Below are 12,160 nucleotides of genomic sequence, written 5' to 3'. Positions count from 1 at the left end.
ATGAAAAATAAATACATTAGTTTACCTCTATCCATAATTTGAGTCTAGATTAATAAGGCAACATAGTTTCTGAAATTGTTTGTTAATAAATGCAAGTCTACATTATTTTAACCATTCTGACAAAAAACACACAAGAAAGAGAAACCTCTCCCTCTTATACATGATATCATTTAAATCTAAAAGTTGACCCTGATATTACTAGTGAGTGGTTTTTTTATACTTAAATTTTAATTTTTATCTAAATCTATGAGATTTTCTTGAAGAGTAGATAGATAAAATAGGTTTTCATGTATAACAGTTTTCTAAGGTATATACAACAGAATTTCTTGGTTATAGGGTATGTTATGTAAATGCATATATTTACAAGATAATGACAAATTATTTTTTAAAGTAGTTCTACCAATCTATAAATGGTAGTTAAGTTTATATTAGATCTACAGAAGTCAGTTTTAGCTCTGTAGTAGAATATGACTTTCCAATTTTTTTTTTTTTTTAAGTTTTTGAGACAGAATCTCGCTGTGTCGCCCAGGCTGGAGTGCAGTGGCGTGATCTCGGCTCACTGCAACGTCTGCCTCCCGGGTTCAAGTGATTCTTCTGCCTCAGCCTCCTGAGTAGCTGGGACTACAGGTGCTTGCCACCACGCCCGGCTAATTTTTGTATTTTTAGTAGAGATGGGGTTTCACCATACTGGCCAGGCTGGTCTTGAACTCCTGACCTCATGATCCACCCACCTTGGCCTCCCAAAGTGCTGGGGTTACAGGCATGAGCCACTGTGCCTGGCTGACCTTTTTATTTACTTTTATTTTTATTTTTATTTGTTTGAGATGGAGCCTTGCTCTGTTGCCCAGGCTGGAATGCAGTAGCGCAATTTGGCTCACTGCAACCTCTGCCTTCCGGATTCAAGCAATTTTCCTGCCTCAGCCTCCCGAGTAGCTGAGATTACAGGCATGCACCACCATGCCTGGCTAATTTTGTATTTTTAGTAGAGACAGGGTTTTACCATACTGGCCAGGCTGGTCTTGAACTCCTAACCTCGTGATCCGCCCACCTTGGCCTCCTAAAGTGCTGGGATTACAGGTGTGAGCCACCATGCCCGGCCCTGATCTTTTTATTTTTAAATAGAAAATAAATACCAAGTTCCAATGGAAATTCAATAGACATATAAAAGACATCTCTAAGGTTCTAAAAATACATTTATGCTGTTATCTCTCTGTTGTAAATAACATAATAATGAGCATCCTAATGCATAAAGCTTTTTTCTGAGTCTCTTATTATTTCCTTAAAACACACCCTTAGAAGTCAAATTACTGAAACATAGGGAAATTAGGGAAATTACCTTTTTAATTTTTTTTAATTACCATTTTTTGTTTTTTTGTTTTTGAGATGAAGCCTCGTTCTATTGCCCAGGCTGGAGTGCAGTGGTGCCATCTCGGCTCACTGCAACATCCACTTCCTGGGTTCAAGTGATTCTCCTGCCTCGGCCTCCCAAGTAGCTGGGATTACAGGCGTGCATCACCATGCTCGGCTAATTTTTGTTTTTTTAGTAGAGATGGGGTTTCACCATGTTGGCCAGGCTGGTCTCGAACTCCTAGCCACAAGTGATCCTCCCACCTCAGCCTCCCAAAGTGCTAGGATTACAGTTGTGAGCCACCACGCCTGGCCAAAATTACCATTTTTTAAGAATCTCAGGTATATTGACAAATTTCTTCTGAGAACTGGACTAATTTTTAATTCCATCAATAGTGTATGAGGAAAGCCAATCTTACTCTATCCTCATCATTACTAACTTCTAAAATTTATTATGATTATTGGCTAATTTAATAATAATGATAATAATCATAAGATTATTATTAAATTAGCCAATAATCATTATCATAATAAATTTTATTGGTTAATTTATTGATTATTATGGTATGCTCTTATTAACAATGTGTAAGAGTCCACTTCAACATTTAATATTGTTAGACTCAATATTTTCCAACCTAACAGTTGTAAAATACTACCTATAATCTGAGTTTGCATTTTCCTGATTACTAGTGAGATTATCTTTTTCTGTACTTTTGGGCTATATATCTTTAATAATACTCTGTGAAATTAATGTTCATGTCTTTTACTCATTTTTCTTTAGGCTTATTTTTCTGGATTTGTAGCGATACTTTATATATTCTGAAAAATAAATATTTTGATGACTTTTCTGTTTGTTTCTTTTTTTTTGAGAAGCAGTCTTGCTCTGTAGCCCAGGCTGGAGTGCAGTGGCGCGATCCCGGCTCACTGCAAGCTCCGCCTCCCGAGTTCACGCCATTCTGCCTCAGCCTCTCGAGTAGCTGGGACTACAGGCACCCGCCACCACGCCTGGCTAATTTTTTGTATTTTTAGTAGACATGGGGTTTCACCGCGTTAGCCAGAATGGTCTCGATTTCCTGGCCTTGTGATCCGCCCACCTCGGCTTCCCAAAGTGCTGGGATTACAGGCATGAGCCACCGCGCCCGGCCTTTTCTGTTAGTTTCTATGTTTCCAGTTCTCTTTTAACTCTGATGGGTCATTATGTCTAGCTGTGTGCCAATATCACACCATCTTTAGCTTTATAATAAGTATTGATATTTTGTAGGACAGGCTTACCACCTGTACCCTCCACAAGCCGCCTTACTCTTCTTTAGAGGAGTCTTGGTTCTTCTTGGCCGTTTGCTCTTCCATATAAATTTTGGGCCAATTTTTCAAGCTCCACCAAAGAACATATTGAGATTTTGATTGAAATTATAGTTGTACTGAACCAATAGATCCTTTAGGGAGAATTGAAATAAGAGGCTAACTGATACCTATAGATTGCATTATTTTGTCCTCTTGGTTAAGAATTTCCTCTACAATGGATGTCTTTTGGTGGACATTCACATGGGTTGCAAATATTTTAAATTTTATGTCCAATCTTAGAGATCCATTCATATCCTCAAATGTTCTTGTCACCAATCTTTCAATCATGTTTCTTCCAAGTCCCAGCCATCTAGGTAAACCATTAGCAACTGCTTATAAATGAATCTAAATCTGTATTTCTGGCCATCTCTCATTCCAGACATGGTAAACAACCAAATGTACTGCTGAAAATTCTGCCCAGATGAGAGACCAAAATGAACAGGCCGGACTTGGTGGCTCATGCCTATAATCCCAACACTGGGGAGCTAAGGTGGGAGGACTGCTTGAAGGCAGTCCAGCGTGGGCAACAAAAGGAGACCTCGTCTCTACAAAAAAATTAAAATTAGCCAGGTGTGGTGGCATGACTGTGGTCCTAGCTACTCAGAAGGCTAAGGTGAGAAGATCACTTGACCTCAGGAGTTTGAGGCCACAGTGTGCCATGATTGCATGCCATTGCACTCCAGCCTGGGTGACAGACCCAGACCCTGTTTCAAAAAAAAAAAAACCTCAAAAAAATTATAAGAAAATAGTAATGAATACAGAATATCTCAAGGAAGGAGGCGTTTCTTAGCAGAAAAGCAATGAAAGAAATTATACAGAGAAAGATTGTCTATGCAAAAATAGAAATTTTTGAGATAGCAAAAGTATCAAGATTGGTAACAACTGTAAATTACTGTCACTGATTTACACAATCCTCATAAAAAGATACTGAAAAACATTAAGACCTAGTAAACATTGTATAAAATGATGTAAACATTTCTAAAAAGGAAAAGGAAACAATATAGATAACAACGGATATATTAAATTATGTTCAATTTCAGTAGTACTTTTAAAAATACAGATTTAAGTGGCAGTCCATTGAATTAACCAATGATCATAGTCATAATAAATTCTAGAAGTTAGTAATGACGAGGATACAGTAAGATTGGCTTTCCTCATACACTATTGATGGAATTAAAAATTAGTCCAGTTCTCAAAAGAAATTTGGCAATATATCTGTGATCTTTAAAAAAATGGTTTGTTCAGTAATTTGAGTTCTAAGGGTACATTTTAAGGAAATAATAAGAAAACCAGAAAAAAAGCTTTATGCATTAGGATGCTCATTATTATATTATTTACAACGGAGACATAACAGCATAAATGTACTTTTAAAACCTTCCAGGAAATGTCTTTTATGTGTACTGAATTTCCACTGGAACTTGGTATTTATTTTCTAATTAAAAATAGGAAGGTCATATTCTATTACAGAGCTTAAACTGACTTCTGTAGATTTAATATAAACTTAACCACCATTTATAACATAACGTTCATGGGGAAAAGGTTTCTGAGACCTGAACACACAGATTTTTAAGTGAATCCTTAAGTTTACTGCTAACTCAGATAGCATAAATACTCTTTTTGTGGGCATTTTAATAGAAGAATAGAAGAAGAAATGAATCCAGGTCAGGGAGGGAGGAAAAGGAGTTAATTAAAAGGTTGACAAGGGAAGAAAAGACTAGTTTGCTTCTTTGAAAATGAAATTTTAGAAATTTTTAGTCTGGAAAAAAAAACAAAGAAAAAAATTTTTAGTCTGACTTTTTTCATATGCCCTATATTTGAGTAATTTTATATACTTTATAAATGATTGCATTAATTTTTATAATAATCTTGTGGAAAAGTTTGGTATTTCTAGTTTATAGATGAAGAAATGGTAGCTTTAAAAGTTTAAAAAATTTACCTGAGCATTCATAGTTTGTAAGGCACAGATCTCAAAATCAGTAATGTATGTAATGGTTCATAGCACCAGCTGTGGAGCTAGACTGCCTGGGTGCAAATGCTGTCTCTACCAGTTATATTCATGCCTCAGTCTCCTTATAACTAAGTGGAGAAAATAATGGTGTCTATTTGATAGGATTGTTGTAACAATTATGTGAGTTAAACTAATTAAAGAACTTAGAACATTCTTGACACTTAGTAAGCACTTAATAAATGTTGGATATTTTATTATAATTTTAATTTCCACATTACACAGGTATCTCATAATTGGAATTCATAGTTATATAATGCTTAATCTTTTTTTTTTTTTTTTTTTTTGAGAAGTTCTTGCTCTGTCACCCAGGCTGGAGTGCAGTGGCGTGAACACAGCTCACTGCAGACTCAACCTTCTTGGCTCAAGCAAGCCTCCCATCTCAGCCTCCTCAGTAGCTGGGACTGTGGAGATACACGCCACCACACCCAACTATTTTTCAGTTTTTTTTGTAGAGCTGAGCTGACATCTTGTTATGTTGTCCAGGCTGGTCTCAAATTCCTGGGCTCAAGTAATCCTCCCACCTTGGCCTTCCCAAGTGCCAGGATTGCAGGTGGGCCGCCATGCCCAGCCCCAAATAGCTGTTATTTTATTTTTTTATTTTTTGAGACGGAGTCTCACTCTCACCCAGGCTGGAGTGCAGTGGCACAATCTCGGCTCACTGCAACCTCCACCTCCCAGTTTCAAGCAATTCTCTTGCCTCAGCCTCCCCAGTAGCTGAGATTACAGGCGCAAGCCACCACACCTGGATAATTTTTGTATTTTTAGTAGAGATGGGGTTTTGCCATGTTGGGCAGGCTGGTCTCAAACTCCTGACCTCAGGTGATCCACCCACCTCGGCCTCCCAAAGTACTGGGATTACAGGGTTGAGCCACCACGCTCAACCTCCAAATAGCTTTTAAATGACGGAATAAGGTAAATAATCTGTTTTCTGACCCCAAGTCCTTTTATGACTCCATTCCAATAAAATAGAAAATAAGACAATTTAAAATTTGTTATACTAATTGTGAAGTCAAGTTTTGGCAAAATACTCTTGGTCTAGTAATGAAAAGTTATTTTTTGATGAGAAAAAAATGGTTATTTCCTTGTCTGTTAATACAGTAGCCATGTTCTAGACTAGATATGCTTTAAGATCTTATGTGAAAGAATTAGAAATGATTATTATCAGGCTGGGTGTGGTGGCTCATGCCTGTAATCCCAGCACTTCAGGAAGCTGAGGTGGGTGGATTACCTGAGGTCAGAAATTAGAGACCAGCCTGACTAACATGGCAAAACCCTGTCTCTACTAAAAATACAAAAATTAGCCGGGCATGGTGGCGCATGCCTGTAATCCCAGCCACCTGGGAGGCTGAGGCAGGAGAATCGCTTGAATCCAGGAGGCGTAGGTTGTGGTGAGCTGAGATCATGCCATTGCACTCCAGCCTAGGCAACAAGAGCAAAACTGCATCTCAAAACAAAAAAAAAATTAAAAAAAATAGAAATGATTATTATCAATGTTTATATCTTTTCTTTATTTAAAAATTTACAGCTTCATCCTCATCTGCGGTTTCTGCACACTCCCCATCAGTTATTGTAGCTGTTGTAGAAGGGAGAGGACTTGCCAGAGGTGAAATAGGAATGGCAAGTATTGATTTAAAAAACCCCCAAATTATACTATCCCAGTTTGCAGACAACACAACATATGCAAAGGTAAGTATTAATAATTCTAGAAAATGGTTTCTCTGTTAGGCAGTATCTAGAGTTTAAAGTCAGTGCCTTCCCAATTTGTTTACTTTTTGGTAGAATAAAGGTTATTCATTATTATGTCAATGTAAATACTCTGAATTAAAATAAAATTGTCTTATATCTGATTTTTATTTTTTAAATATATTTTGTCCAAAAAGAATGTGTTTTACTGTTACTTGAATAAGCTATTGTTAGTATTAGTTTCTAAAATTAACATCTTCAAATTAATAATTTCTGGATTTATTCCAAAGGTAATATATGTGATAAGGTGGTACTGATCATAATCCTTAAAGACACAATCCCAAATGCCATAATCCCGATGTTCAAATCTTGAAAGATCAAAATCCTTAATGTTGAAATCCTGAAAGCTTAATTCTAGGGAAGGGATTAATGCGTTTTTGGTTGTACACAAGATAGTTGCATCATGTTAGATGCATCATATTAGGCAGAACTACTACCTTGTTATTTTATTTGGAAATTAGGTATGGTTTAAGGAGATGCATAGGGGTGCCAAATTGGCAAGGGATAGACTTGTGGATTTAAGTATAGGTGACAACTTGACTGTATTAAAAAAATACCTAGTAAAGCATTATTTGGGCTGTGTCTGTGAGGTTGTTTCCAGAGGAGATTAGTGTGTGAGTCTGAGTGGACTAGGTGGTGAAAATCTGCCCTTAGTGTTGGTGGGCACCTTGCAATTGGCTAGGGCCCAGAGAGAGCAAATACGGAAGTTGAATTGGTCTCTCTCTAAGAGCTGGGACAAACTCTTCTGCTGCTGCCTTGGACATCAGAAATTTGACTCCACAGAAGTTCCTTATCACAACATTGACTGTGTGTAAGCATTGTGCGTATACATAAAAATGTTGAAATTTTTTTGATAAATGAAGACATGTCCTTTTTGTATATCATTTATTTGTGAAAGATAAAATTTATTTCTTGAAATCTCAGCTCTTCAGGCAACTGTGTATGTGGTGACCCATAGAAGTTTTTGATCTATCTCATCAAAAGACTTAGATTGTCCCTGGTGGTATTTCAGATGACCATATTTATGAAGCTTGGTGCAGACAATTACCAACCATAGTGATATGCATTTATACATTTTGCTTTTTGACTAATTTCTATTTTTTGACTAATTTTTTTGTGAATACAGTTTGTCTGCTCATAACTGTTATTATACCTGTGTGACTGTCATTAGTATACTTAAGTGTTTATGCTTGCAAAAATATGTTATTATTGCCTATTTTATTGTGTAAAGTGGCCTATGAAGTGTACTGTTGTGTTTTTATATGTTTCTCAAATAAATCCCCTTTTAAAAATGCAAATCAATGTCTTTAAAATTGTTTTTGAAGTTATTTCTTCCAGAACTGTGTTTTTGGGATTTTGGTCTTTTGGTATTGGGATTCTGGGGATTTTTAGACTTTAAGGATTTTGCTCTTTTGGGATTTTGACATTCAGGATTATGGCATTTGAGATTGTGTCTTTCAGGATTATGGCCCAAACCCATGATATTGCTAACTCCAGAGGGTTATTTCCACAGAACTGTATTTGAATTTTATTTTTTCAGAGGTAAAGGAAACTAGTATCTTAGATCCGTCAGAATTTAGCCTCTTAACTTCTTGCTTTCACTTCTTATTTTGCCTTCATTTTATATCACTCATTATTCATTTGGGCCACTCGCCTATTGTCATGGGAATTTGCATATCTATCAGGTAGAGATAGTTTACTCCTAATTTCTATGTTATTTAACTCAATTATTATTTTATTTTATTTTTAAAAGGTCTTGCTCTTTTGCCTAGGCTGAAGTGCAGTAGCATGATCATGACTCACTGCAGCCTCCCACCTCAGCCTCTTGAGTGCAGGGACCACAGGCATGCACCACCACATAGAGCTGATTTTTAAATTTTTTTGTATAGATGAGGTCTTGCTCTGCTACCCAAGCTAGTCTCAAACTCCTAGACTCAAGTGATCCTGCCCCCTCAGAAGTTGAATTTCCCCTCGGGTTCCCAAAGTGCTAGAATTATAGGCATGAGCCATCGAGCCTAGTTAATTATTATTTTGAAGATGTGATCTAGTGTTTTATTTCTAGTGTTTCATTATTTTTTAATTTTCTTCCTTTAGTCCCTCTTTATGGTCCTCCAGTATGTAGACTTCCCTTTCCTAATAATTAATTTTTTATTATACCGAACAACCTTAATGATACTAGTATTGCATACTAACTTCATCTGTAGGTATTTTATACTTTTTTACAATTTCAGAAGAGTAGGAAAAAAGTTTTTAAAAAACAGGAATGTTAGACAAATTGAGAATTTCTGTGTTTAGAATAGTTCTAAGAAATACACCTTATTTTATGAAAAGCCAAGGCATAAGGCAGATGTTTCTCATCTGTGTTTATGTACTTTTCAACACTTAACCTGTACCAGTGTGGCCATACTGATGGTATTGCCATAGTTACCTTTTTTTTTTTTTTGAGACAATGTCTCACTTTGTTGCCCAGGTTGGAGTGCAGTGGCACAATCTTGACTCACTGCGACCTCTGCCTCCCGGGTTCAAGCAATTCTCCTGCCTCAGCCTGCCTCAGCCTCCCAAGTAGCTGGGATTACAGGTGCACACCACCAAGCCTGGCTAATTTTTGTATTTTTAGTAGAGACAGGGTTTCACCATGTTGGCCAAGCTGGTTGTGAACTCCTGACCTCAAGTGATCCACTTGCCTTGGCCTCCCAAAGTGCTGAGATTACAGGCGTGAGCCACCTCGCCTGGCCCATAGTTACCCTTATTGGATGTATTTATATTTTTCACAGAGATGGATAAAATACTAAGTATAAGAATTTATTTAAAAACAATTTTATTTTGGGAATATATATTTGATAAGTTCAAATTAATTTTTGAACTTAAGGCTGTTAGAAACAATTGTGAGTAAAATATAGCCTATTTTATGACAGTATTTTATATTAGTAGTTATATAGGAGATATATGTTTAATATACTACCATTAGAAATATATATACATATATATTTTGTTGTTGGTGGTGGTAGTGTTTGTTTGTCTGTTTGTTTGTTTTTGAGACAGATTTTCCCTCTGCCGCCTAGACTGGAGTGCAAAGGCGCCTGGTGTGATCTCAGCTCACTGCAACCTTTGCCTCCTGGGCTCAAACAATTCTCATGCCTCATACTCCTGAGTAGCTGGGATTACAGGCATGCACCACCATGCTTGGGTAATTTTTGTATTTTTTTTTTTTTTTTTAGTAGAGACAGGGTTTCACCATGTTGGCCAGGTAGGTCTCGAACTCCTGGCCTCAAGTGATCTGCCCGCCTCAGCCTCCCAAAGTGCTGGGATTACAGGTGTGAACCCATCCGGATAGAAATATATTTAATTGAAATATATCATTAGGACAGTTATAATTTTGTGTATCTATGAATTAATTTTAAATACTTATCTCAGAAAAATATGAAACTTTTTTATTTCCTAAGCTTTATTTAAGAAATTGTTTATTCAAATGATTTCAGGTGATCACTAAACTTAAAATTTTATCACCTTTGGAAATAATAATGTCAAATACTGCATGTGCTGTGGGGAATTCCACCAAGTTGTTCACTTTGATCACAGAAAATTTCAAGGTAAGTGATGTTTACTGTTTGTAACATTCAAGATCTAATCATTTATTTATTTATTATTATTTATTTATTTTTTTGAGACAGAGTTTCACTCTGTCACCCAGGCTGGAGTGAAAGGGTGTGATCTCGGCTTACTGCAACCTCCAGCTCCCGAGTTTGAGTGATTCTCCTGCCTCAGCCTCCCAAGTAGCTGAGACTACAGGCGTGTGTTACCACATCCAGCTAATTTTTGTATTTTTAGTAGAGATGGGGTTTCACCATGTTGGCCAGGCTAGTTTCAAACTCCTGATCTCAAGTGATCTGCCCGCCTTGGCCTCCCAAAGTGCTGGGATTACAGGCATGAGTGAGTCACTGTGCCCGGCCCTAATCACTTTATTTAAAATTTACTTAATAATATCATTATAAAGAACAATAATTTTAGTAACTTTATATTTAGTGTCCTAAAGTAGTCACTAAATACAAATCCTAATCTAAGGGACTGTTAATACAGATAATAAAAATGATAGGGAATTTACTTATTTGATTTGGCACCCTGATCTACTTTAAACAAAAGAAAAAATGTTTTAGGTAATAAAGAAGTTTCTCAGAGTATACAAGGGGCAGACCCATAGAGAAAGCATAGGTTTCCCTTACATGTATTTTCCTGGAAACTACTTATTGTGCTGTCAGACTGGTTGAAATTGAAGTTCTTAGGGGATAGCACCTATCAGCAAGTATCTTTTTCTATAGGGAATTTAATTTGTATTACAGAATTGTTTCAGCTTCCCCTGATAACATGTACTGCCTTACAGTTAGCCTGCTACTCTAGTGTCCATCTGTAGGACTGTGGTGGGTAAGCACTGTGGAACCTTATCCAACAAGAATGGGGGCTGTGGCTCCAAACCAAGTAGACAGCATTGCAGTTGGAATAATTCCTTAGGAGTGCAAATTATTTTCAGAATATACTATATTTTGTTATGTTTATAGACTTATCTTTTACTTTAACACATTTGGAACCAAGCTGAGGTTTGGAGTCCAGTGAGTTCCTTTCCTGTTCCTAATATATTCAGTATCTGCAGTCATATATAAGATTTGTCATGGTGCTCTTAGAGATCCTGTATAGACGAGCTGCCTTTAACGCATTGCCAGAGATAGTCCCTATTCTAAATCTATTGTCTCTATTAGACGAATCACTTTATCTGTTCTTTTCATTTATAACTTTATACTTCTTTTCATTATGCCTATTTATCCATACCTTTCCAACTTTCATGTTTTGTTGTTGTTGTTGTTGTGATTAGGCCTTATAATTCTTTTGGTTATAAGTAGGAGAAATCTAATGTAAACTACCTTATGCAAAAAAGGAAATGTATTGGCTTATGTAACTGGGAAGTCAATGGTTGAATAGATCCTGTTCCTACTGTCAAAGGTAAACAAAGCCAAACACTAGCTAAATATTTTAATCAGTAATATGCTGTTGCAACAGAGAAAAGAGTCCAGTGTGGACCGAATTGAACTTCAGTTTATACTGGGCATTTTAATGGGAGAATAAGGGAATAAGGAGGAGTAAGCACAAGCTCAGTAGAGTCAGGGAAGTGAAAAATTATTGTAACAAAAAGTAAGACCAGGTGCGGTGGCTCATGCCTGTAATCCCGGCACTTTTGGAGGCCGAGGAGGGTGGATCACAAGGTCAGGAGATCGAGACCATCCTGGTGAAACCCCATCTCTACTAAAAATACAAAAAAATTAGCTAGGCCTGGTGGCACACACCTGTAGTCCCAGCTACTCGGGAAGCTGAGGCAGGAGAATCGCTTGAACCCGGGAGGTGGAGGTTGCAGCGAGCCGAGATTGTGCCACTGAACTCCAGCCTGGGCGACAGAGCAAGACTCCATCTCAAAAGAACAACAACAAAAAAAAATCTGGGTTTGCTAACTGGCACTTACTGAAGTTAGGCTCCTACTATCCCACAGAGGATAGGAGACAGGGACCCTATTTTTAGATGTTAAGTGGAATAAACAGTAAATTTTTTTTGGCAGCCTGAGTTTTCTTAGGCTGGCACTTTATGAGAGGCTAAGGTCATCCTAGGGATGTGGCTTTGAGCAGTTAGAAACAATGTTAGTGTTTCGTTCAAGTCTTTATAGGCCGGATGGAGGCTTAG

At 37.1% G+C, this 12,160-nt stretch overlaps 1 protein-coding gene across 4 annotated transcripts in view; it reads left to right on the top strand.

The window, feature by feature from the left end:
- The window catches only part of MSH4 (mutS homolog 4), a 125,802-nt gene that overhangs the window by 8,805 nt on the left and 104,837 nt on the right, over window positions 1-12,160 (top strand). For all 4 annotated transcript variants that reach the window (XM_054532989.1, XM_024245413.2, XM_054532988.1 and 1 more), the window contains exons 3-4: window positions 6,222-6,382; window positions 9,919-10,029. In XM_054532989.1, the coding sequence (XP_054388964.1) occupies window positions 6,222-6,382; window positions 9,919-10,029 (272 nt within the window). The remainder of the gene's footprint in view (window positions 1-6,221; window positions 6,383-9,918; window positions 10,030-12,160) is intronic.

The sequence above is a fragment of the Pongo abelii genome, chromosome 1, assembly GCF_028885655.2.
Source record: "Pongo abelii isolate AG06213 chromosome 1, NHGRI_mPonAbe1-v2.0_pri, whole genome shotgun sequence".
Classification (NCBI taxonomy): domain Eukaryota; kingdom Metazoa; phylum Chordata; class Mammalia; order Primates; family Hominidae; genus Pongo; species Pongo abelii.
This window is presented reverse-complemented; position numbering and strand designations above follow the sequence as displayed.